At 52.4% G+C, this 27,172-nt stretch overlaps 1 protein-coding gene across 12 annotated transcripts in view; it reads left to right on the forward strand.

Annotated features, from left to right (window-relative positions):
• The first annotated feature begins 661 nt into the window (after window positions 1-661).
• Window positions 662-27,172, forward strand: part of COL13A1 (collagen type XIII alpha 1 chain) — a 157,058-nt gene continuing 130,547 nt past the window's right edge. For 11 of the 12 annotated variants that reach the window (XM_030797968.1, XM_030797969.1, XM_003258175.4 and 8 more), the window contains exons 1-2: window positions 662-1,473; window positions 21,058-21,127. In XM_030797968.1, coding sequence (XP_030653828.1) covers window positions 1,180-1,473; window positions 21,058-21,127 — 364 coding nt within the window. In that variant the 5' untranslated portion in view covers window positions 662-1,179. The remainder of the gene's footprint in view (window positions 1,474-21,057; window positions 21,128-27,172) is intronic. The other variant, XM_030797976.1, reaches the window with a different exon arrangement.

Consider the following 27,172-nt stretch of genomic DNA (forward strand, 5'->3'; position numbering starts at 1 on the left):
TCATACTACCTCAGGTCTTGGTCCTGACAGAGAAAGGGGCGTCAGCTCTGCTGCCCCCTGGAGGGCTGACTTTTTACCCCAGAGTAAAGATGTGGTTGGCCACCCGGCACTGGAGGAGCTGCAGACCTCAGGAGGTACAGAGTCCCCCAGGGAGTCGGTTGTCAGGGGGAGAAGGAAGGGGAAAGAGGTTGGGGGCTTGGGAGTAGAGGAGCGGTGGCTGAAGGGATCAGGTAGTCCTGATCAGGACGTGGAGATCCACCCACAAGCCCTGACAATAACTCAGTCGAGTTCCTGGAGGGTCTCAAGAGCTGGGAAAGGTGGAGTGGTCCCTGCCCCACCGCCTCCGTGGAAGGCCAAACAAGCCCTCAGTGTGAATCCGGAGAAAGAGAGAGAAGTGCAGCCCCAGCTCCACTCCACACCCGCTTCCTGCCTATAAATAACCCCAAGTGTCACTTCAAAGACCACGGGGAGCGCGGGAGAGGGGCTCCCGGGCCGGCGGGCTGGGGCCGCCGGACCTGCTCACCACGCCCCCCACCCCGGGCGAGTTTGCATAAATAAACAAATCCAAGCCGTCGGCCCCGCGGGAGGTGGAGGAGGAGTGAGGAGGAGGAAGAGGGAGGGGGGCGGGAGAGATTAGTTTGGGAAGTAGCACGGATTGCTCATCCGATCCGTGCCGCCGCAGGGAGTGTGTCAAGTTACAGAGGCGCCGGAATCGGCCCCAGCGCTCCTCGCCAGCCGCCACGACCCACCTCTGCCCATGGGGCCCTCCATGTGCGCCCCTTAGCCCGGGGACTGAAACTGACTGGCCCGGGAGACACGAGGCGCCCAGAAGGACTGACAGCGCGGCACCAACTGCTCTGCAGACACTTGAAGGGAAAGACTGGGCGGAGAGAAGGAGAGCCGGTCAGATTCCCCTAACTTTCCTGGACTTGGAACGTTCTTCGAAATAACTTTTTTCTCACCTAGGTGTACCCCAATTACCGCTGGTTGTGCTTTTTCGGCACTTCCCCTCCTACGGCTAATTTTTCCGTCCTCTTTGCCGGGAGCAACGGAAAGGGACGTTTTCCAGCGATACAAGCCCTTTCCCCCTGCCCCGCAGTTTGGATAGAGCCTTTTGGCAGCGGCTCTCGCCTTTATTTATTCTATTTATTTATTTATTGGTTCTCAAGACGCGAGAGGATGGTAGCGGAGCGCACCCACAAAGCGGCAGCCACCGGTGCCCACGGCCCTGGGGAGTTGGGCGCGCCCGGGACGGTGGCTCTGGCGGCGGCGCGGGCGGAGCGCGGCGCACGGCTGCCGAGTCCAGGGTCGTGTGGGCTGCTGGCCCTGGCCCTCTGCTCACTGGCACTCAGCCTGCTCGCCCACTTTCGGACGGCGGAGCTGCAGGCCCGGGTGCTGCGCCTGGAAGCGGAGCGCGGGGAGCAGCAAATGGAGACGGCTATTTTGGGACGAGTCAATCAACTGCTGGACGAGGTCTGTGCTCTTTGTTGCTGGCTTTTATCCCTCCCCGCGGCGCCCCCTCGCGCAGCCTCCAGACTGTTCAGCCCGTGTCAGCGGGCGATCGCTCTCTGCGAGCCCCAGGTTCGCGCGAGTTGTCTGCGGGAGGGGTCGGGGACACGGACAGACGCTGCCCTGCCAGAGATTCGGAGGACCTGGTGGGCAAGAGCATGACCCCGCGACTCCCGCCTCGGGCAAGCGCTCCCGGCTTCCAGCGCTGGGAGCGCCCTCGGCGCGCCGGGCAGGTGGAGGAAGGCTGGGCGCGCGGAGGCGCGCGGAGGCGGGCAAGCTCCACTCCTCCCTTTCGGGACCCGGCCGGGGTGGTGTGACAGCCGCCCCGCGCCCACGCAGCGGGAAGCCCGCCCAGAGGCCCAGGCCGAGGCTTATTGAGCCCCCATGGCCCTCCCCCTCCACCCCTTAAGAACCCGAGGGGTGCGGGGAGTGGGGACAGTTCTTGCAGGGGGTGGTGCCCTGGTCTCTGCTCACTGGCCCAGGCCGCTAGGGTCCAAGTGTGGGTCGCCTGGCTCTGCTGTCCTTGGCCACAAATTAGTCCACACCTTCTTTTTCCTAAACCAGGTTTCTTATTTTTCTAGAGAAAGGGTGCTTTCTCCCATTCTCCAAATTTTCTTGATCCAAGTAGATTAAACGCTACTAGCGTGTCAGGTAGCTATGGCAATCTTGGGAATACAGGAAAAGGCTGTCCCCTCCCCAGGAAGGAGGGACATGCAGCCTCTTTGTGCCACCAGAGGAAAGGCTGGGCCTTCACAGGGTGAGGCCTGATGGTCTGTGGGAATCTGGACAGCACAAGGGATCCAGGGCCCAGATAGAGAGGAGGACAGGCAGGTGGGGACCACAGCAGTCTGGGAAGAGGTCCTGGAGCAGATCCTGGCCATGGAAGGTTTCCATGGAGAAGAAATGGGAGAGGATCTCTTACTTAGCTGGAGGGAGTGTGCAGCAGCAAAGATCACGGTGGTAGAGTTCAGCAACCCTGGGTTTTTATCCCCGCTCTGCTACTTGGAAGCTTGGGACAAGCGCTCCAACCCCTCTGAACATGCAAAACAGTGCTGATGTAGCAAACACTGGAGCACAGCTCTAACTGTGGTGGGTGGGGTGCTGTGAGCATTTTGGCAAGATGTACCAATTCCCTACAGCCAGGCTCCTCTCAGCTGCCTCTGCCAGGCTGGCACCTGCTGGAGCAGTTCTCCAGGGTGGCCAAGGAGAAGGAGATTGCAGGGCCAGAGCAGAGAGGGCGGTCACAGGGCAAGCATACTGGTGCTAGTGGTGCACCCATGACTGCTGCTATCAGCTCATTCCCATGCCCTGCCAGGCTCCAGGGAATCCGGAGAACTCCATCGGGCCGCCCATGGTCCCATGGGCCTGGGGTGGAGGTGGGGCATCTCTGGGTCAGGCAGTGTGAGCCCAGACTGGCTGGGTGGTGAAGAAGGTGTCAGGGCAGTGAGAGCTCCTCCAGGTATCTTGGTGGTCCTGGCTGCTGAGGGATAAGCATCTGATTTTCAGGGTTTAGTGCAGCCCCTCTCTCCATGCTTTCCCCTTCCCAGATCTTCCTGCTGGCCTGACCATGCCCTGGCCTTTCCCACCTTCTTGCTTCCGTTGCTTCAGACTTAGCCATGCCAAGTCGCATACTCTAGGGGCCTTGGGGCTAACTATTGTATCCGACATGCTCGTTCCTTCCCTCCAAGCTGCAGCTCCATATTTACCCTACTGAATGTAATCTTTTCAACTGCTAGATATGAAAGTTATCCCAGAGAGCATCTGAACTGAACCCCATTTTTCAGATGGGGAAATTGAGCCCAGAGTCACACGATGAGGTCCAGGACTAGAACCTCAGCCTCCTGGTCCTGTATACAATGTTCTTTGCACTGTATCCTGCCACCTGTTTTTTTTTTTTTTGGCCTATTCTCATTCATTCATTCAGAAAATGTTTACTGAGAGCCTGCTGTGGGTCAGGCATTGTGGGAGACACTTTTGCCCTCCTAAACTTACATACAGGGAAGTAGTGCACAAAGAAGAAAATGGGCAGTGACCATGTCGTGTGCAAAAAAAAAAAAAAAAAAAAAAACTACAATAGTGAAAGAAGAGAGGGGCCTGGGGAATGCATTACATGCAACATTGTCTGACGGTGGTGGCAGTCATGGCAGGCTTCCTTAGGGAAGTGATTTTCAAATGAAGAGCTGAAGGATGAATAGGAGTTTGCTAGGCAAAAGCGGGTGAATGTGAAGCCTTGTTCTAAGGGGACAAACGGAACAGGCTTTGAGGCTGGGGGCCAGGGGGAATTGGGAGAACTGGGGGAAGTCCAGGACCCCTGAGGACTGGGAGTGTGAGGAAGTAGGAGATGTGGCTGGAGAGACACGGGCAGCCCAGTTCAAGAGGGGCCTTAGAGAAAGTTACATCTAAATAAGAGTAATGGGGAGCCATTGAAGGGTTTTGAGGAAGGCAGTTATGCCTCTAGAGTGAGTGCTTACAGCTGGCAAAGCAGTAAGGCCAAACAGGAGGCTGCTGCAGGCCAGAGGGGACAATGAGTGGGGGTGAAAGTAGGGTCAGAGAGGGGTGACTGGAAATGGTGGCTGAGGTCAATAGTGAAAGATGCTGGAGCCAGAGGAAGGGAGCTGTCCCAAAGGTGGATGGCCTTATCTGTGGGGGCTTGTCTGTGAGTGGCCTTATCTGTGGGGGCTTGTCTGTGAGTGGCCTTATCTGTGGGCACTTGTCTGTGCTCCTGGAGGGACACCATAGGGTTGAGCTGTCCAATACAGTAACTGCTAGTCATATGCAACTCATTATATTTAAACTAACTAAAATTAAATAAAATTTAAATTTTAGCTTGTCTGTTGCAACAGCCTGGTTTCAAGTGCTCAGTGGACACTGCAGCTAGGGACTATGGAGCTGGACAGTAGAGAGAAAGAACTTGTACATCCTCGCAGAAAGTTCTATTGGCCAGCACTGTGCTACGAGCAGCTTCCGGGCCTGCAGAGCAACTTGAGGGGACCATCCTGGGCCTTTCCCTGTGTAGGTGTGTTCTCCCAGGTCTGAGCAAAGGTCTGAGCAAAGGGCAGAGGAGAGCAATGGGTAAGGCAGAGAATTGGGACAGGCAGAAACCTGCCACAGGAGAGGAAAATTCAGAGACAAAAGAGGGGAAATGGTTTTGTTACAAAACAATTCTCCAAAATGGAGGTGCAGAAGGTCCCTGTCCTCATGGGGCACACAGGCACCTGGTGAGTTTGGAGGCCAAGACCAGGATTCTAGCTGGGCTTTGCCAGTCGTGTGGCCTTAGGCAAGCCATGCTACACCCCTGCACTTCAGGTTCATCTCCCATAAAATCTAGGCCCTGCCTCCCTCCTGGGATTGGGGGCAGATCGGAGACTTCACTAAAAGGTGCCATCACCAAAGGCCATGCACAAGACCAGATGAGTGCTCAGGGAGGGCTCTTAGGGATCTGGGGCAGGCAATCTTTGGAACAGGCAGGACTGGGCCACTTCCTAAAGAATGGGAGAAGGACACTGGGGAGGGCAAGCCTGGTGAGGCACACGGCCTGTGCAATGGCCTGGGGGCGGGACTCCCATGCCAATGGGGAAAGCAGGTGAGGGCACAGAGACTGTGTCTATGAGGCAGAAGAGAGAGGGAGCTGCAGGGAGGGCCGGCCAAGGGGACCCAGGAGGACGGGAGGCCTGAGAGGGGAGCCAGAGGCAGATCCGAGGGGACCAGCCCATGACGGGGGTTGTGCAGAGCCAGGATTGGAGGATGGCGGGAGCCGGCTCTGTGGGGGAACCAGGAGTGTGCTTTCCAGACCTCAGGCCCCAACTCTTCCCCCATCAGCGCCTCTCTCCTGGTCTGGGACCCTTAACGAGCACTCCAGCTGCCTGTTATTTGATTTGCTTGCTGTGAAGAAAGAAGCTGGAATGTCCCAAATGGAGAAAATCAGATGACACCTAGGACTGGGCAGCCATGTGTAGTGAATGAGAAGGGAGTGGAATTTAAAAGAGCCAAATGCTGGGCTGGGTGCAGTGGCTCACGCCTGTAATCCCAGCACTTTGGGATGCCAAGGTGGGTGGATCACCTGAGGTCAGGAATTCAAGACCAGCCTGACCAACATGGTGAAACCCCATCTCTACTAAAAAATACAAAAATTAGCCGGGCATGGTGGCGGGCGCCTATAATCCCAGCTACTCGGGAGGCTGAGGCAGGAGAATCGCTTGAACTGGGAGGCGGAGGTTGCAGTGGGCTGAAATCGAGCCATTGCACTCCAGCCTGGGCGACAGAGCAAGACTCCGTCTCAAAAAATAAAAATAAAAAAAAAGAGCCAAGTCCATTTTCTAGGCCCAAGGGGAAGCAGAAGAGGGTCTCAGCAGCCACCTTTAAGGTGAGTTTTGAGAGATGCCAGGTGGACTCCCCAACCCCAATAATAACATCAGAAATGAATAGAAATGTCCCGTAGTTATAGGGTACATACGGGGCCAATGCTATGCATGTCACCACTATATCTCTTTCAGTCCTCACAACTTCCCTAAGAGACTGACATTCACACCATCCCCTTTTACAGATGAGAAGACTGATGTCACTGTACCTCCCTCCCACTATCTGTGATTCATTCCTTTGGATGTTAAGGAATCTCCTGGGAGAGGAAGTGGTTGAAACTTCCAGGCTAAAATGTTGAGGAACACCAGAAAGACCCCTTCATCCCTAAAAATAACAACAATTATAATAACGTGTCTCACATTTATACGGTGTGTGATTTTTGTGCAAAAGTAATTTCAGTTTTTGCCATTGAAAGTAATGGCAAAGAGATATAGGGGACAGATGTAGGGGAGGGATCAAAGCAGCAGCTGAAAGATTGGGGCTGTGGATGGGGTCCTTCAGGACTGAAATGCTGGGATGAAGATGGGAAGAGACTCTTAAAGGGGAAGTACACGTGTGCTGGGGTGGGTAACCTGTGCACAGTGTCCTGTGCTGACCCCAGCTGCCTGGACCTCAGTATATGGACAGACTCTGGATCCAGGTTTCCTCAAATGCAGCCAGCACAAGGTGGTACCAGAGGAGTCAGGGGTGGGATCCAGCCCCCAGCAGGCATCTCTCCTCCACCACACCTTCCCCTTTCCAGACAATTAACTAGGTCAGCAGTGGCCCATACATGGCTTGGGTGTGCACTGCTCCCCATTCCAGGGCCCTCAGCAGACATTATTAATCAATTGCTGCACACTTTCCCATGGAGCTTACATGCAGCCTCAGAATCCTTTTCAACGGTGTTCCAGGAAGCTGCTACTTACTAGTGAGAGTTGGTGTTCAAGACGAAAAGCTATTTCATAACTCTAGATTTTGTTTTTTTAATAACAGGTGCTTACTATAAAGGCAGGGAGAATTATTAGAGCTCTGCAGCTTCTCCAAAGGTCTTCGAACTAGCAGATAGCTCTGAACAGACTGAGGACCTCAGGAGGCAGCCAACCCTCATAGGAAGGTGGTGGGGAAAACCAAAAGCATCTCAAACACCATTCCATCTGCGTAAGCACAGCTTTACGGTTTGGTAACTCCCAGAAAGATGTCTTCTCCCCTTCTTCTTAATCACTCTAGACTTGCCCCACTGCCCTCTGGAAAGCCTCCTTGAACCACTCCAACCCAGTGTGGGCCCTCTCCCTGCTCCAACTTCCTGTTGCTCTTCCTTGGTTGTGCCAGACATTTAGCTCAGAGAAGGAAAATAGACATAGCATGTGTTGCTGGCTTTCCTTATCCCAAACCATAGCAGATGCTACTCATCGCTCAACACGCTCTTTCCCATTCAGCCTAGGTAGGCCTCAGAATCCTCGGCACAGTCCCCCAGTGGCACAGAGAACGGCAAACCAGGCTGCCGCTCCCGTCCATTAGAGTCAGTGCACAAGAGGAAATCCATTTGCCATTGATGGTTCAACCCAACCACGTTGTACAGCAGTCTCTCCATGTGACCACACATGACCCGATGACAGGGATAGATGCGTGCAGTCTTGGGTCCCTTATTAAGTCTAGCCCAGGACTTTGCACATAGTAGGCAGCTCTCACAAATTAGCTGTTGACATAAGGTCCCCCTGCTAGAGGCTGGGGAAGGTTTATTAGTCAGCTCTCCTCACAACGTCTCCAGCCCTGGACCCAGCAATAGGCTCAGCATTTGCTCAGCGGGTGTTTCTCAGCAACCAGCAGAGGATGAGATGATTGACCTCTGTGTGTCCAGGCTGCGTGCCTTGTCCTGGCTGGGAGAGCAGGAAAGGCTCAGTGATGTGTTCCCCACTGGGCAGAGAAGGTGGGGGCACCCACCCCCTCCCATCCTCTACTCCCAAGGTCAGGAGCTTCATTTTTACCTGCCCCAGCTGCCTGCCAAGGTTTTTCTTTACAGAGTCGGGGGGTGGCAAAATGGTGAAGCAGGCAACACCATAGCATTTGAACCCCTGCCACTAACTGTGTGACCTGAGCCTCAGTACCCTAATCTGACAAATGGAGATGATGACATCCCCCTTACGGGGTTGTTGTAGGATTAAATGAAATCATTTGGCTAATGGCACCTGTAACCATTGCCACCTCGCTCATCATTGGAGGAGGTAATATGGGGCTGCATGCACCTTGTCCACAACTTTTATTAGTAGCTGATATTTGCTGAGTTTACACTGTGTATTGAGCTTACACTTACACTGTGTACCAGGGACTATTCAAAGACCTTTACATCTATTGATTCACTAAATCCTCACAATAATCCTATGAAATAGTTACTATTGTTACTATTCCCTTCTTACAGAAGAGAGAATAGAGGCACAGAGAAGTTAAGCAACTTTCCCATGATCACACAGTAAGTGAGTAGCAGAGCTAGGCCTTGATATCCGGCACGGTGGCCCAGGCCTTGAAATCTGGCAGTGTGGCCCACAGTTGGCATCCTCAGACACTAGGATATACTTGTCTGTATGAAGTACCATACGTCTCTAACTCTGCTGAGGCCAGTCAAACCAGCCAGGGGCTGGGGATCTGTTCAGTTTGGTTTGGCTCCCAGAGGCAGTGTTTACTGAACTGCCTTGGCGTCAGGGCCGCACCACCATCTTTGTCGCAAGAAAGACACTGTGAGTGTTGCTAATTACATCAGGCCTTGGTGATGAGTACCCTGAGGGAAGCCCTTGTCCAGCCTTGGCCCCTGGAATGCTTGGGCTTCCCAGGATGGATGGGTTTGTTCCTGTCTCTCGGACTCTGAACTGGCCACTAGGAAGCTTAGCAGCAAATCTAGGGTTCAGCCAGTGGCAAAGGCTTTTGTATGAGCCTTGATCCCAGATCCTATTTGATCACTCCGCCTTTGCTGTTCTTCTACCGTACTGTGTAGTGTCTGTCTGTCTGTTTGTATCAGCTGCCTGAATGCTCCCTTTTAGAGCCAGAGAGGGGTAAAAGATCTGAAGTCACTAAACATTTTAAAGCTACTCTCTGCTCCTTCTCATCTGATCCAGATGTCCTCAAAGGCTTGCACTTGTACAGGTGATGCTGGTTGCATTAGAATCACCTGGGGAGCTTTCAAAACATCCCAGGCCAATTGTTCCCAATACTTGCTGCAGATGTCTGTGGGTAGGGCCTGGCTGTAAGTGTCTAACGAGCTCCATGGGTGATCGTGTTCTGTGGCTGGACCTGGCAGGCCCTGAGAATGAGAGAGAGAGAGAGTGAGAGAGAGAGAGTCTGTGTGGCCCAGTGCCTGGAGCTCCCTGTGCAGTGAAACCCAGACCCCCTTACCTGGATGCCAAGCAGTGCTCAAGGGGCTGAGGGGCAGTGATAAGGCTCACGGTGAGATGTCAACAAAAGTCTCTGTGTGCACTGGGAGGTTTGAAGAAGGGCAAGCAGCAGGCTTTTCGCTGTTGTTTTCCAAAAACAAAATCAACTGAGGTTTGCCCTCCAGGAAGCCTCAGAAATCCTTCTCCCACCTCTTTGGGTTGGGTTCTGCCCCTCCCAGAAATAGTCTATTGAGCCCTCAGTCAGAGGGAAGTCAGCAGGCTTCTCTAAGGGAAACTGAGGCCTGGGTCTGGGGAGGCTAGGGTGGATGGGGTCACCAGCTGCACTGGGTGTTGTCTGGGCCGCTGGCAGGCCCCAGCAGCAGCCCCTGCTGACACTCCCGCTCTCCCATCCACAGCCCTGGGTGTGGGGCCTCCTTGCAGAGACGCTGTCTGTGGCGGAAGGGGTGGGCCTGCTGGCAGGGGGTGCTCCCCTGGTCCTTCAAAGAGCAAGGGCCAGCTGAGCACAAAGGGGCAGAACTGCCTGCCAGAGAGGCTGGGCATGGCCTTTGAGGGGACACTGGGCCCCTGTCTCCTTGCCTGGCGGCTATTGTGGGTTTTCCTGAAACCCTACATGGCTGGGGCCCATGTAGGCTGGGCCTCTGCCTCCTTGGCCCTTTCTCATCCTCACTCCCACCCCAGCCTTGCCTGCCTCCTCAAGTCTTGGTCATTCTCCTTTGAGCATTCGTCCAGGCATTTCCCTCTGCCCACACGCTCCTTCCTCCTGCCCACCCCCCTTCCCTTCAGGCGCTTCGGTTTTTTTTCTGTTCTTTGGGTTGCAGCAGGAGAAGCTTGCTGCCCCTAAAGGCTGTTGTGGGGCCTGAGCTTCTGCCATAGAGGGACTTTGCACATGCTGCCCTCTGTCAGGCTGTAGATGCTCTGTGAAGGCACCTCTTTGGCACCAGGTCATGCTCTGATAAGGTGGCCTGTAGGGCAGGTCAGAAAGGGTGACCTCTTGTGACAGGGATGCAGAAAGGGGGCTGGGTTAAAGGGGCATTTGCCAGGGCTCTTCCAGGAATAGCTTCATCCACCTCCCCCTGAACTGGCACTTGAGGTTTCCTGGGGTTGGGGGAAGCTCTGTGACATGGGAGGTCAGAGGGTGCTCCTGACACCTCCAGCCTCACCCGACTCCATAGAATCAGGAAGGGCCTTCATAAGTCAGGTGCTGCTCTAGGAATTTCCTACAGCAGCCTTGGTCCTCAAGCTTACACACCTCAGTGATGGGGAGCTCACTACCTTATATGGCTGACTGTTCCATGGTAGGGCATCTCTGGCTCTTAATGTCATCAGAGGCCCAGCCAATCTCTACACCCACCAACCCACAACTCCAGCATGTCTGGAAAGCACCTCAAACTCTACATGTCTAAACTGAGCAGGAAATCCACCCCTCACCAGCATCCCTTCTTATGTGAGGACACTGACCTCCAGCCACACCCACCCTGGCCCTCCTGCCCACACCTTCTCAGCCTCTGCAGACCTGTCCTCTCCTCTCCATCCCTGCCTGCCCTCCCCGGCCCGAGCTGCCCCCCTAACTCATCTGCTCTCACCCATGCTGTCCTGACTCTCTTATCCACACAGCAGCCAGTGGGGACCTTTTAAAAAACTAAGTGCAATCACGCCATCTCCCTGATTAAACTCTTCAGTAACTCCCTATTGCTCTCAGGCTAGAGACTGCGCTGCTAAATGCGACCCGTGTGGCCTTCAGGTGCAGCCGTTGTCACTCTCTCCAGCCTCATGGCTCACCTGCCCTTGCTTCTGGAGTCCAGCTACATGGTGGCACGCTGTCAAGGCTAGGAGCACAGACTCTGGAACCAGATGGCTGGGTTCAAGACCAGCTCTGCCAATTACTGGCTATGTGACCTTGGGCAGGTTAAAGCTCTCTGTGCCTTAGGTTATACCTCTGTAAAATAAGGGTAATGATAATAAGAGTACTTTTATAAGGGTTGTTTTTAGGATTAGAAAAAGTTAAGATATAAAGTGCTATGAGTAGTGACTGGTACTCCAGTAATAGATTATCCAATCTCCTTGAAAGAGCCAAGTTTCACCTCTCACAGGCATAGAGTCAAGGTGTGGGCTCTGAGCCAGGCTTCCTGCGTTCAAATTCTGCCTCTGTCCTTCCAGGCTGTGTGCTGTCTTGCAGGTTACTTGGCCCCTCTCTGTCTTAGTTGCCTTGCTCATGAAATGGGTTGCAGTGAGTGCTGGATGAATTAACATTAAGCTGGTGCAAAAGTAATTACTTTTAATTGCCACTAAAAGTAATGGCAAAAACTGCAATTACTTTTGCACCAACCTAATCCATGCAAGATGCTTGCCTGGCTCCTAAGAAGCGCATTATTGGGTTAGCTTTCAGCCTCTCCCCTGTGCCTGGGCCCCTCACCTGGTGAGTTACTGCTCAGCTTCAGATCTTGGCTCATGTCTCACTTTTCTGCCATGAGCCAGACTAGTCCATGCCCCGGCTGGCTCTCAGCACCTTGCCCCTTTTGGCCACAGCTCTGATGACAATGGCTGCTCCACATTGATGTGTGTGGTTTGTAGGCTCTTCTGCTTCCCTCCCTAGAGTATAAACTTCATGGGAGCAGCCTCAGTGTCTGCTTTGCATAGCAAGGTTCCCAACATTAATCCCTAGCACACTGTAGATAGTCAATACCCATTTGTGAAAGGCAGGAAAAGAGGAAAGAGGTCCCCAACATTCACCCCAGGACCTCTTTGTGGTGGGGGGCCCCTGCCTTATCCTGCACCAGGCCCAGAGATGACCCCTGAACCCCTGAGATCCTTGAGGTCCTGGGCCCGTTGCCAATCTGCCTTCCACGTACACCATCAGTTCTGGGGCCTGGCTCCTTGACTCCCTGTGGCAGCAGCAGGGCCTTGGGTTAGCTAGAAGGAAGGACTTCCTCCTATGAAGGCTGCAAAGCTCACAGGGGTATATGCCTCCTGTCCCTGACTTTTTTCCTGCACGAGAGAGCCTGGTGCCACATCTGTCTGTGGTTCTGGTGAGACAGGGAGGCAGAGGGAGACAGAGGCAGTATGTGGTATCTGGAGGACCCGCAGGCCCCTGTTTCATGGCCCTGGGAGTCTATGATCAGGTGCCAAGTCCACTGCATGAAGGGAACTGTTGAGGTAGGGAGAAGACAGCTCCTAAGGCAACCCTGTGGCACCCCCTCCCTGTCCCCAGCACACAAGCCCCTGCAGCAGCCCATGCAAGTCCAGTTCTGGTGGGTGTGGGTTGGATGTCTTGATTTCCTCCACTTTGATTTCACCCTGCCAAGCTGCCTGTGTCCTGGGGCATGTGGCTACATGCGGGCCTGTCCCTTTAGCCTCTTCTGTGGAGCCAGCCCTCTCCTGCAGTCCCTGGGATGTAGCCCATGGAGCCAGCACTGAGCAGCCAGATCCTGCCTCTGTACCTCCTCACGGAAATGCCCGCCCTCCCCCATGCCCATTTATCCCAATTCTGCCAAAGCCCACCTCCTCCTGGGACCACAAGGATGAGTCCTAGAGGGCTGACCTAAAAGTAAGTAATTCGGTTCGAGTGTGGATCGAGACATCTGACCCGGGCCCCCGACATCTGAGGGCCAGCTCAGTCTGCAGAGGGGAAGCCAGCCCAGCAGCAGTTATGCTGCAGGATGACCAAAAGGCCTCTAGCAGATGGGATCAAGCCCCCGCCCTGTGCCAGGCATTGTGATCAGAGTGCTGGCACAGGGGCCGGAGCTTTGCCTGCTGTGGTCATTTCAGTGGGCACCTCCTCTTCCTTCAACTCCTAGTTCTCAGGGTCGAAAGGCAGGGCTACAGGTCAGACCCTCCTCACTCACCCTCCCTTTCCGGAAGAGGGGCTCTGAGTTTCCCAGGAGGAGGAGGGACATGGCAAGTGCAGGAAACTTGACCACTTGTCGCTGTGGTGCACGCCATGGAGCCAGGGCAGCAGGGGTCAGGCCAGCCTCATTACAGCAGGTGGGAGGAGGCAGGCCTAGCACTGGCTCAAGAGAGAAGTGGCCTTCACCTGGCCACCAGGCAAAACAAGCTGGCAAAACAGGTGCTCACCCTCCTCACATCTGGATACCTCTGTTTGTTTTCTGGCCTCATCTCATTTTATCCTGCCAGCTGTCTTGTGCAGTCTAGCAGACTAGCAGATCACTTAGATTATCTCCATTTTATGGATAAGAAAATCAAGGTCCAGAGGGGTTTTAGATTTTGCTTAATACACAGTTAGCAGGAGAGTTGGGACTAGACCCCAAGGCTCTGGCACTCCCAAGTATAGTCAAGCTGATATATGATTTCAGCACTGCCAAGCTCTGCCTACAATAGATGCTTTGCTGGAGTTTGGGGGCCATCTGTGCCAACCCAAAAGAAAGTCCCACTCCAGCCTCCAAGGGAATAGGAGGCATGCACTAATAATATCAAAAATCAATTATTAAATGATATTTTCCACCTGAAGTGCTTAGCGCAGTGGCTGATATATGGTGTTCAATGTGCATAGCTGTTATAATTAATATTAACTCTTATTCAATCATTCAACCCAAAAATTGATCAATGCTCCGTGGTTTCCCAGGCACTTGCCTCTGCATTGTCTCATTCAGTCTCCACGACGGCACTCAGGAGGTTGGCAGGGGGTGGTGGGTCATATCCCTATTTTGTAGATTTCCCCTGAAGGCACGTGCCAGGCTCAAGGTCACGGCTGCAGATCTCACCTGGCTTCTCCCTCTGGGCTGTGTCTATGCCACAGCTTGGACTCACCCCACATATTGCAGAAGCCCGGGTTGAGCTAGGACCCTTTAAAAGCCCTGAGGCTGAGGCACAGGGAGGGAGTGTTCCCTAAACCCAAGGCCAGGCTGGAGCCATATTCTCTGGGGGGAGTGAGTAGCTGCCTGGCATTTTCCCTTTGATACTGATACAGGCATTTTAATAGCTGCGACCGATTAGGCAGGTGATGTTTCAGCTCTGGCCACATAGGGCATTCCAGGAGGCCCTGGCTGCCAGCAGGGGCAAAAAAAAGGCTTCTCTGCCCAGAGTAGCTGAGGGTCCACCCTAGGGCCTCATCTTGGGGGTGTCTCACCATGGGTCTCAAAGTCAGATGTCAAGGGGGCCAGGCTGGTGGCCTAAGTAGGTGAAGCTGGCTTTGGAGAGAGAGTACTTTCATAGCCTAGATGGCACATATCCATCTGAAAGGGGCAACCACCATGCAGCACCACCTGATTGTACATGCTCAGTGTTGCCAGGTCTCCCATCGTGCAAGAGAGACCAGAACTGGATGTGAAATCTCCTGATGTGTGAACAACCAATATTTATTGAGCACCTACTATGTGCCAAGCCCTGTTTTAGGCACAGTGAATAGAACAGAACAGAACAAAGTATCCAGGTCCTTGTCAAACTTACATTCTACTGGTACAAAGAGACAATAAGTAAGATAAATAAGCAAAAAAAAAAAAAAAAAAAAAAAAATCCTAAGGAAAAACAAGGGAGCATGCTGGGGGAGGAAGAATTTTGGGGGAAGGGGTGCAGGAGGTGAGGAAGGCCTAACAGCACGCCAGGTAGGTAGCTGGGAAGAGAATACCCAGGCAGAAAGCCCAGTAAGTGTGAAGGCCCTGAGGTAGAAGAAAGCCTAGCACGTATGAGAGCTTCAGAGGCCTGTGTGATCACCCTGGCTGCCGTGTTGAGAAAGGTCTGCAGGGGCACGGGCAGAAGTCGGGCATTCGTTAGAAGGTTATCACAGTAATTAGGCCAGAGATAACGAGGTTTGGACCAGGTGGTAGTCATGGAGGTGGTGAGAAGGGGTCAGATCTCGGATGTGTCTGGCACGTAAAGAACAGGAATTGCTAATGGAATGGGTGTAGGGTGAGAGAAATAGACATCAATGATAATTGTGAGGTTTTGAGCAACTGGTGGGATGGGGAAGTTGATGCTAGGGGCAGGTCCAGGGAGGACTTGGGAGAGTCTATCAGAAGCTCAGTTTTGCCAGGCTAATTCTGAGATGCCTATGAATGGCCATATCAAGCCGGCAGCCAGATAGATGCATCTGAAGTTTTGAAGGAAGGTATAGGTTGGAGGGCATCATCCTGCATAGATGGCTTTGAAGGCATCAGACTGGATGAGGTACCCTAGGGAGCCAGTGTCTAGAGAAAGAAGTGAGACCCTGGATGTGGACCCTGTGACCTCCAACATTTAGACATCAAGTAGATAAGAAGGAATCCACACAAGACTGAGAGGGCATAGCCAGGGTGGTAGAAGGGAAGTAGGGAGAGTGCATGTCCTGGGAGCCAAGGGCAGGAAGTGCCCCAAGGAGGAGGAGGGGTGAGCAAAGACTGCAGCCTGGCTGAGAGGAGGCATGAGGACTGTCCACCAGATTTGGCAACCCGGAGGTCATTGGCAACCTGCAGGACAGTTCTTAGGGGACAGTAGGGGAAGAGCCAGGTAGGAGTGGTCCAGGAGAGACGTAGGAGGCAGCGAAGGTTGTCATCCAGGAGTTTTTCTAGGGAAAGAGCTAACCAGAATCAAAAGAGAATTATTCTTCTTTTTTCCATTTTTATCCTGGGAACAACAACAGCATATTTGCATAATGATTCCGTGAGGGTGGGCTAACTACAGCTAAATCCAGCTTGCAGCCCGTTTTTGTAAATATATATTTTTTATGGGAGCACAGCCACACTGATTTGTTTCCAAACTATGGCTGCTTTGGCCTGCGATGGAAGAGTGGAGTAGGTGTGACAGAGATCATGTGTCTCACACAGCCTCAAATATTTATGTTTGCTGGCCCCTGATGTAAATGATCCAATCTAGAGGAGGGGATTGATGAGTCAGGAAGGCAGGGGACTTGCTGGCAACAGGAGGGGTTGGCTTTCGTGGAAGCACAGATGGGGAGCTCAGGAGGAGAGAAGGGTGCTGGCAGGCGCAGATGCAGATGGACGGCACGTGTAGTGGTGGCTGCCTCTGGAAGCCCTCTTCTGCTTGCTTTTCTTCTCAAGGTCATCAGTTGACAATGAAGTTGGGGGAGGGGGCGTTGGTGGTTTGGGGAGAGGAAGTGCGAAAACTCCCAGGACAGTGCAATGGTGAAGGGTTGAGGGAACCACAGAATGATTGCTCGGCTTCCGTTTGAGATCTGGATCGTGAATTTAAAGTAAGATCAGTCATCGAGGTTGTGTGTTTCTCCCGCTTTACCCTGCTGCCTGTGTGCAGGTGTGAGGTAGGAGGAGATGTTGGATCTAGCCAGGCTTGTGGCTTAGTGAATGGGGCGGGTGTCAAGGCAATGGAGGGTGCAGACAGAGGGTGGTAATAATCACTGGCCACAGAATTTGAGCCGGGCACGGAGGGAAGTGACACATGGTGGTGATGGACAGTAAAAAGTTGGTAGGACCCGCAGGTTGAAGGCCCGGTGGGATTCGAGGGTCCCTGGGGCCGGGGTGTTAGGTCCTTGGGAAATGGAGATCCGTGGGCAGAGTGTTGAAGCCTAGACTGTGGATGGGTCATGGTGCTGTTGAGATTTAATACTCTTTCAAAATAAACTCTGGGCAGGCCAAGAAAACACTTACACCCTGAACTGACCTGGTTTTCTAGCTGTGCCTGTGGTAGCTTTGCCTGCTCAGATGTCTCCATCCCCTCCAATCAAGGCTCCCGATTTCCGGGTCCACCTTTCCCATCTGCCTTCTCTCCCAAACTCCAGAGCTGCCCGTGCCTACCCTGCTGGGATCCACAAACTCGCCATCTTCCTGCAACCTGCTTTTGCCGCTGTTATGTCCTAGGGGTGGCATCTTGGCTGCCCAAGGCAGGGCCTGGCTCCCACCACCACCTCAAATCCATCCAGTGCCCAGTTCCTTCTTCCTCCCACATCTCTCCATTGGGTGATGACCATGACATCCTCCAGAGAGGACCTCAGCCCAAGCGGTCTCACTGGTCTATACTCAACAGGCTGCTGGAGTGCCCTTTATACCACCCAAATTTGACCACATGACCTCCTTGCTTAAAACCTTTGAATGGTTCCTCCATGCTAGAATCCTTACCTGGGCACACAAGGCCCGGTTATTAGTCATGGTTCTCCAGAGAAACAGAAGCAATAGGCTGTATATAGATGCACAGAAAGCGAGTTATCAGAAAAGATTGGCTCATGTGATTATGGAGATAAGTCCCTTAATCTGCCATCTGCAAGAAAGAGGCCCAGGAAAGCCAGTGGTGTAGCTCCACTTAAACCTGAAGGCCTGAGAGCCAGGAGAGCCAATGGTGTAAATTCCAGTCCAAGCCTGAAGGGCCAAGAACCAGTTGTGGTGCAGGAGGAGTCAATGTTCAAGGGCAGGAGAAGATGGATGGTCCAGCTCAAGCAGAGAGAGCAGAGTCTCCCTTCCTCTATCTTGTTCTACTCAGGCTCTCAACAGATCAGATAATGCCCACCCACTATGGTGAGGACGCTCTTCTTTCCTGAGTCTACTAATTCCAGTGCTAATTGACATACCTAGAAAGAATGTTTTCCCAGCTATCTGGGCATCCTTAGCCCAGGCAAGTTAACCGATAAAATTAACCCTCACAGTTCCCACTCCCGACTCAACACCCAAGCCCTCCAAAGTCTACAGTCACCTGCACACATCTGAGCATGCTTCTCCCACCCCAAGCTCAGCTGTTTGCTGATGGACTGTGACTCATTCTCTATTTTGCAGTCTCACAATTAGTAGAAAATAAATATAGGATCTATTGAACAAAAGCATTGAACCTGAAGTCTCAGGAAATGTGAAAGTCACATGGAGGTCTCTGCCTTAGGTTGGGTTCCCAAGGGAACAGTCTCCAAAGTGGAGGTCTACGAGTAGATGACTTACTTATTTGACTTATTGGCATCAACATACGAGGGGGAGTGAGGGAAGCAGAGTTGGGCAGAGGAGGGGCTGAGCTGTGATAGAGTCATGACAGAGGCCCCAGCTGGTCCTGTGGGAGCTCCGTAGCTGGGGTGGCCCTAGAGTCAGTCCAAATTGAGGCAGAGGGGCCAGGTCTGCATTCCTCCCATCTATCAGTAATTGAATATGGGTTGCCTTTGGGGGAGAGTGTGACCCTAATCAAGGCTGCTTCCTTGAGCTGAGAGCAGCTCCCAGAAAGAGGCTCAGCCATCAGCAGCCAACACTCCCAACAGCTAAATCACTGGTCTAATCCTGGGAGCCTGGATGGCCCACCACAGCACCCACGAGCTGTGGTGCTTTATGGCTGTCAACAAGCCCCGGAACCAGTGGCAGGGATCCATGTTACACATTCAAAGTCTCTGCCCCTGCCTTAATGACCTGCCTTCCTGCCCCCCCACATTCCTATCCCCTGTCCTCACTCAGATCACTCCAGCCACACTTCACCCCTTCCTATTCCTCAGATGCTCCATGCACAATCCTGTCTCTGGGCCTTCGCCTCTGCTGTTCCCTCTGCCTGGAACACACTTCCTCCAGATACCAAAGGATTCATTTTCTTACTTCCTCCAGATACCGCATGACTCATTTTCTTACCTTCCTCTGGGTCTTTGCTCAAAGTCCCCTCAAAGAGAGACCTTCCCTGACCCCGTGGTAGAAAAAAACCACCTTCCATCCCTCTCTGTCCCCTTGCTTTACTTTATTTTTTTCCCAGCATTTATCACCGCCTGTTACATATTTTTTGTTTTTCTACTGATTTTTTCTTCCACAAGAAGTTATGCCCCTCTAGGGGTGTGCCCCATGGGGATGAAGCAGGGGTGCCACCCACTCATGCCACAAGCTCTGTCTCCAGCCCAACCCTGTGATGGCAGCTTGCTCAGTGCTGCTGCTGAGTGGGTGACAACTCCGATGGTTACAACCTTTAGCCAAAATGTACCGACTCCTCTGGTCTTGGCTTGTCAGTCATTGACTGGTTTTGTCCTTTAGCAGACCTGTGTCATGTGCCTTCTGGGTGCCAGACCCCCAGGTGATTGGTGGGGAGGGATGTGGAGGCAGGCTCGTACAGTCCCTTACAGGAAAGCAGCGTTCATGAGCCAGGCTCAGAGCTTGACACTAGAGGGGCTATCACCAGACTTTGGCCTGTGTGCTCATTTGTTTACCCAGCGGCCGCTCTGTGCCCACCTGTACCTTGGCCTCAGCATCCATCCACCTAATTGTTACTCAGCCTCCCCTTTCTAAGTGAGGGTCCCCACTTTGGGGTGTTTCCCCTCTTCTGGTCTGCCTTGATCTCGGCCCCCTTCTGCTCTCAGAGCCACCCATCCCATCTGTCACTGTGTTCCCTCCCCAGGCATTTGCACTCACCGTCCTCCAGCAGGTGGAGCAGGCTTTGTGCCAGGAGGCATGAGTTCACACCTCAGATCCACTACATCCTGGCTGTGTGACCCTCAGCAAATCACTCCACTTGCTCTGAATCCTTGTGAAGCTTTCTGACCTCCCCTCCCCACCCCCAAATCAGAGGTGATACCACCCTTATGACACCTCCCATATTACTTTCTTCGCCTCTCTTGTGGCCCACACTGAGTGGCAAAATTGCACAGTAGTGAGGAAGCAAATAGCTCTGGCTGTCATCCTAACTGGTCAACCTTGTTGGGGTGGGGACTATAGTACATCAGGTGCAGTGAGTCCTGGGCAGCCAGAGTACAGGCTTCATGTGGCCAGATCTTTCAGTTAGTTTTTCAAGAGAAATTACAAATGCAGATTTGCATATGAAACCACCAACTTCAAAATATTGGCAACAAATTCAATAATAATAATGATTTAAAGCTCACTGTGGGAACCAAATAAAATACGTTGAAAGGCCTATTTGGCCCTGGGGCAACCAGCTTCCTATGGCTGCATGAGCATCACTGTGTGGGTTTGAATCCCAGCTCTGTTCCTTACTTCAGCCTTGACCTTGGCCAGGTGCAGTCTCCTCTCTGTGCTTCAAGTCCCTCACCTGTGAAATGAATATGGTAATAGCTAGCATTCATTGAGAACTTCCTGGGTATCAGGTGCCATTCTTTCTGTGCAATAATCTTTCTAACTTTGCAGTAATCCAATGAAGTGAGGACTCTTATTAACCCAGAGTCTGAGAACTGTGTGTTAGTCCAGTCAGCCTGGCTCTAGAAGTATCCCTGTTAACTGCTAGTCTGGCCAACTTTGTTGCAAGAATCAAGTAAGAGTCCTTATGAGACCCTTGTCACATTGCCCTGTGCAGCGTAAGCCTGCAGAGTTGACACAAAGGGGCATCCTGCATGCAAGGTCATTACACATGCTCTTCTCCACTTGCCACCATGAACATGACAACTCCCCGAGGGTCGGAGTGTTCTACCTCTCTGATGCTCCCACCTCTTTGGGACCTTCCAGGTTGGCTCAGTGATTTGAAGGGAAGTGAGGAAGATATTTGGTGGAGGGGTGCAGAGAGCCTTGCCATCCCCCTACTCCTGCACCCCTGCCCCGCCTGCAAATGCTAGCTTTGTAAGGGACACCAGAAGAACAGAAGGCACTGTCCCTGTGCAGGGGTCCATCAGGAGCCCAGTCCAAGGCAGGAAACAATTAGCAGAGAGCTGAGAAAAGCATGTCAATGTGCACATGAGCGTGAGGTGCAGGAAGATGCAACTGGTTTATAGGGTCCTGTGTTTGGGGTTAATTTCTTTAAGAGTGCTCCAAAGACATCAGACACTGTGATTACCAGGATGGGCTTTCTTGTCTGCTTCTTATTACCCAGATGCCCGGTGGCCAGTGGAAGGCCATTAACTGCCTGTCTTTGATCCAGGAAGAGTTCTGCCAGTTTCCCCCTCTTCCTGCCCTCCTCGTCAGCCCACAGCCGCTTTCCAGGGCTTGGTGTCTACGAGCTCCTGGTGACTCCTCTTGTCTGTCTCCTTGTACAGAAATGGAAGCTCCACTCAAGGAGGCGCCGGGAGGCCCCAAAGACATCTCCAGGATGTAACTGCCCACCAGGTAAGCAGCCCTGCAAGCAGGTGACCACGGATGTTCCTAGGACTGGGACCAGAGGCTCTTCCTGATGGCCATGCTCTAGCCACATCTCACTCAGGCCGTCACTTTTCATTTGAAAGACAGGAGTGACAATATCTGTGGTTGCCTTCCATCTACTCACTGATTGGCCTGCCTGCCCAACATCCATCAGTCCACCCACCATTCATTTGTTCATAGAGTATTTTATGGGCCTGATACTCTTTGAACCAGGCTGTGGTGAAGTCAGATAAGATGATGGGCATGACTGTTTTGAAAGTTATGAAGTGCTATGCAGCGTCAAAGGGACCATCGGCCCGTCAAGGGGAGGTACCTTGCTTGCTGTGTTCATCATTGTGTCCCCAGCTTCCCAGGTACACAAAAATGTTTGTTACCTGAATGAATGACCCCATAATTGTAAGATCTTATTTTCTATAGCTAGCTGGATTAAGGCAATGTGTGTTCACTATATGGCCTCTAGGCTACATGCAACACACACATGCTTACATGCAAGGAATGAAGGCACAAGCCAAAGGTCACAAGGTGATACTGTGTAATACAATGAACTGGTCTAATCTAGAACAAAAATCAGCTTTTGCCCCTTACTAGCTCTGTATGGGCGGACCCCTGACCTGTCTATTCTAGTGCTTTCCTCTGTATCCTTAGGCCTGCTCCTCAACTGTGTCTATTCATCTGTGTAACAGCTGTGTAGTAAGGACCTGCTGGGCACCATGCAGTGTGTCGGGTTCAAGTACATTGTCCACCATGAATGCAAATGATAAGTTACAGCTTATGAGAACTTTTCTAGGTGCCTGTTACTTTTCTAGGTGCCTGTTATTGTTAAGCCATAAGAATGACAGATGAGGAAGTTTCACTGTTTCCCTGAGGAACTAGAATGCGCTGTACCTCTTTAGAGATGGGGAAGGAAGGCCTAAAGAAGAGTTGGGGGAGACAAGGTATCATATTTAAGTAATGGCAGAGAGTTTGGGTCTGCTACTGGCCTCTGCCAGCTCAGCATGTGGCCTCCTTGATACCCACAGTGGCAGGTGGCACTGGCAGGGTGCTCACTGGGCTCTCTGGCAGGCACTCCTCTGGCCCCAGAAGCCGAGGGACCCAAGTAACCCTCAATCAGGTCCCCAAGCCAGGGAAGAGAGGCCGACAGATGTTAAGCATATGGGAAATGAGGGACCGCATTTGCTGGAGAGTGAATGGGCTGGGGTGGGAGTCACAGTTCCAGGATGCTGCCCTGGGAGACAAGGAGACTGTGAAAAGATTCAGCTGGACCCGGTGAGAAAAGGGTCGTCTGGGTTAATTAAAAGGGTGTCCAGAAGCCCTGGGAAGCTCCCTCCCTCCCTCTGGGCCCAGAAGATTGGGCCCAGGGGTCTGGGAAAGTTTTCGGGAGAGGAATGCCAAGATTAATGAGATGGGGTGGAGGCGAGGGTTGGGTGATGGGGCCTGGGCAGAGAGACCGTTCACATCAGGGCTTGTGGGGCAGCCCATGTTTCCAAGGATTGTGTCTGTTGCCCTTATAACTCTTGGGCAATGACAACCGATTTTTGCTCAGCATATAGAATGCTGGTTAAGGGCAGGATATTTGAAGCCACAGAAGATGTAGGTTTGAATTCCATCTCCAACATGGACCAGCCTTACGACCTTCAGAGAGTTATTTAACCTCCTTGTGCCTCAGTTGCCTTGTCTGAAAAACAGGGACAACAGACACCGGCAGGGTAGAGACTCCTCGAGATAATCCTGGGAACTTCTCTCTGATTCCTAATAAGCATCTTCTCTGATTCCTAGTAAGCATGATTACTATTATTTGCTCAACTGCCTCTCGCACTTCAAAGATTCAGAGAAATCCTTATCAAATGCCATGTCCTAGTGTTGGGGGCACATTTGTGGCCAGGCAGAAGCTTGCCTTTCTCCCTTCCCTGACTTATTGGGGAAAGCACATCAGTTGTCTGATGGCCTTCAAGTGTCCTGTCCATCATCAGAGTGGGTGGCTCTTAATCAGTTTCAGTATTGTGCTTCAGAAAGTTGGGCTCAGGCAGTCCTGGGAGGCTGGGAGCTGGGGAGGAATGTGGCAGGAGGGGGAAGGACTTGGGAGAGTGCTTCTCTTCTCCCTGCCTGCTGGGAGTCTGTGTGGAACCCACAGGTCCTGGGCAGTGAGGAGAAGACCATGAAGCAGCTCACAGGGTTGGGGGAGGAGGAAATGCCATGGGGAGAAGAAAGGGCTTGACACTGGTCCTCTGCGGGGAGGGGACAGCAGCAGGGACTGAGTTGGCCAGGCATAGAGGGATAGTGGGCAGGGGCTTCTGGGAGGGATACCCCTGCATGTTGAGAATTTCTCGGAAGGCAGTTTGGCCCAAAGCATACATCAGAGCCAGTGGGCAACACCTGAAGAATTTAGAGAGAAGGCCCCAAACAGAGGCAAAATCAGAGGGAACTAAGATGCTCTTCTGGCCTTTCGTAACTGAGGCAGGGAAGGACTGGAATGGCCACACGAAGCATCTCACATCATGGAATCACAGCAAAATCTCCTAGGATGGGCTGGGTCCTGCTGGGTCCCCTGCCCTGCCTCTCTCTGACTGACCTGAGGCTTCTCATGCCTTGGTACAGTAACCTCCTCAACACCAAATCCAACCTATTATAAATAACAGCAGTTACTGCTGCTGTGTCCCACTTGAGCACTTACTATGTGCCAGGCACAGGACTGAGCACTTCATGTGCATCGGTAACCTTCCTCAAAATGCTAAAAATACATAGAAGGGAGTTCAGTTCTAACACTCTGGAATGTTTGAATATCCTCAAATTCGCAAAGAGAACATCACCGTCATTCTTGCCCTTACATCATGCATTTCTGATTCTTTCCTGGGGTTCGGAGTTTATAAACCACTTTAAGGCTCCCGATCCTTGAAGAAGGACTCATACAATTGTCAAGCGCCACATACAGATTCAAAGCTTGATTCATTTTGTCTTGCCAGCACTTAATACTGTACCCCATACATAGTAGATGCTCTGTGAATGTTCAATAAATGAGTATCAGTAGTCATTGCTGATGACCGGCTGCTTCCTGGTGTTCTCCCTCTGCCATCAGCCACCTTATCCCTCACCCCACCCCAAATCTTGCCTGATGCTGAATTCACTGCTATTGGGACAAAACAAACACACTCTTCCTGCCCACTGTGGTTGCTGAGATGGAAGCCTAGATCCTCAAACCGGTGCCTGCCCTCTGTGGCCAGCTAGGCCAAGCCAGAGTCCTGCGGTGGGTGTGTTCTTCCTTGTGGCAGCCTTGGTGGGCCCCTGGGCGGCACCCAGAAGGCCTGGGACACATAATCATGGGCAGAAAACCTGCCTCTTTCCCTTTCTATCTGACCTTGCCAGCATCCTCCTGGGATCCTCCCTTTCCCAAAATAGCCATCTACTGGCTGAGATCTGGCTGCATCCTGCTTCTGGGCTGCATGCACTATTTGCCAAGGGAGTGATGGGCTTGCAGGTCTGAGAAGGATGCCAAAGGTCAACCCTCAATTAGGAGGGTCATGGCTGCCAGAAGTTCAGAGGAATAGGTGTGAGCCCTTTGCACAGCATATGGCCTGGTGGGACAGGAGAAGGATCTTGGGAACAGATATACATACCATGAGATTTCCTAGGCCACTTGAGAAAAATACGGAGACCAAGGAAACTTTCCCATTCTCTGTCCCTTTTCTTATTAACAAATGAGGAGCAGGACATTATAGGTCTAGCCAGCAAGGAAGCAGCTACTTCAGGCCCGCCACACTGGGGCTGGGTGGGGCTGGCCTGTGTCAAGTCCAGGGTGGGGCAGGCAGTGTGAAGGATGACATGTTTTTGCACCCAGAGGGAAGAATGGCTAGCTCAGCTGCTGAAGGAAATCACTTCGCCGTCAGAGCCTCATCTCCAAGGGAAAGGGTAGGCCAGAGTCATGCCCTGACCACCAGGCCAAAGGGCTTGGACTGCAGCAGTGGTGGCATGGGGTTGATGTGGTCAGGCTTGTGCACTAGCGCCATGGCCAGCGCTGCAGAGAGGATGGATGAAAGCGGAGAAGTCGCCTTCAGCCAGCCTAATGGGAGAGGCCACAGCTGCCTTCCAGGTCAGTGTGCTGGTGAGGGGTGCATGAAGTGCCCAGGAGCCAAAGGAGCTGGGGCTCTGGGAAAACTTCACCGAGGAGTGGCCTTGGAGGTTGTTCATAAGGAACAAATAAGCAAGTGGGAAGGCATATTGTTAGGGCATCATAGACTCCATACGGTGTCCACATAGACACATAACAAGAGACCCTCCCAAATACAAGGACTTAGACAAGGTGGAGGTGGAGGTCTCCCTTCCCTAGCAGGCCAGGGCTGGGATCTTCATCTTGTGGCATCCTCCTCTGGCAGATGCTTCCGTTCTCGCCACCCCATGACCAGCACGAAAGGGGAACAGGACAAGTGGAGTATGTGCTCAAACCCTCAAGAGCGAAACTTGAAAAAAGAGACACAGATCACTTCTGCTCACAACCCATGGGCCAGAACTTAGTCACGTGGTTACCCCCAGGTTCAAGGGAGGCCAGGCAATATTTTTTGTGGGTGGCGATATGCCCAGATAGAACTTTATTACGATGGCGGGTGGGAGAACAGATATCGAAGAACAACTAGCATGCTGCACAGAGGACATTCCAGGCTGGCTGAAGGACTGTCATGGACAAAAACTCGAAGGAGCAAGAAAAAGGCAGTAAGTTTGGGGATGACATGCGGTTGAAGAAATCTGGAGCACAGAGCAGTAACGAGAAATGAGGGTGGGAGGAGATGTCAAGACTGCAAAGGGCCAGGCTGAGGCTGCCCAGCTCCCTCTGTCCAGTAGGAGGCAAATGATTTCATCCAGAGGGTGATTGATTGGTAATGGCTGCCTGATTGATTGGGGGGCTGTGCTGAGTCAGCTTCTGAGGCTGTATCCAGGTTCAGCAGAAAATGTGGTAATCGCTTATTCATGTCTGCTCTGGATACAGGAGTGGTGGGGGAGCAGTGCCTCTGCCCTGGCTGTGCTGTCCTCACAGGAGATGATGTGGCATCAGAGAAGGTTTGGGCAGCAGGGATGTCACCTGATACAATTTGTATTCTAGAACAATAACTAGCAGTGATGTGGAGCCTCGCCTAGAGGGGAGAGCAGCCCCTTCCAGCAACGATAGTCTGCAATCCTATGAATAGGGCTTTATTTTCCTATGAGCTGCTATTTACATTCGGGTTGTAATGGCCTCTCCAGCCTTGGTTGTTTTTCCACAGCTGATGAGAGCTGGTGCCCACACATCCTGAACCCTACTCTCTAGCTAGCCTTGCCCTATTTTCCCTGGCACCAGACTTTGCCCCCAACAGCCTCATGACGTTTACATGGGCAGGATCTGTAGCCAGAGTTTGGTCGCAAACCAGACTCCTCTTATCTTCCCTGTGCTGCAACAGAGCAGACCCATGGCCCCCCTTCTTTGTGGTCCTTCTTATTTCAGACTTGATTTATTTCAGATCTCAGGAATCTGCAGACCAAAGCGTCCTTTGTTTCCATCAGTGAAGAAAAGATTCAAGAGTTGATGGTTATTTTAGGGAGAATATTTAAACTAAAGGTATACTGTTTCAGGTAGCTCCAAAACCCTGCTTTACATGCAAATAATTGATGGGCTACTTCGGGGTCATTCTTGCTATTTCTTAAAGCAGATCCCCTGGGGCCAGGCTGCTAAGAGATCCTACTGTTCGATTGCTGTTATTGTCAATATTCAGACCCCCCTTGTTCTGGGGCAGCCAAAGTGGTGTGCTTTCCCCTGCGATGTTAGCCTCAGTCCTCCCCACCCCCATCTCTTCTTCCTGACTTTGCAGCCCCACCGCATGTCCCATCTGGCCTCCCAGACACCCAGGTGCAAACCCACAATAGCAACATCAGTGCCCCTTCGCCTTCACCCACTGCACTCCATCAGCCAGGTTCTGTCAACTCCACTCCTCTGCTCAAAAACCATCCATGGCTCCTCAGTGCTCATACCCCCCCACCCCAAAGATAAGC

The sequence above is a fragment of the Nomascus leucogenys genome, chromosome 18, assembly GCF_006542625.1.
Source record: "Nomascus leucogenys isolate Asia chromosome 18, Asia_NLE_v1, whole genome shotgun sequence".
NCBI classification, from domain to species: domain Eukaryota; kingdom Metazoa; phylum Chordata; class Mammalia; order Primates; family Hylobatidae; genus Nomascus; species Nomascus leucogenys.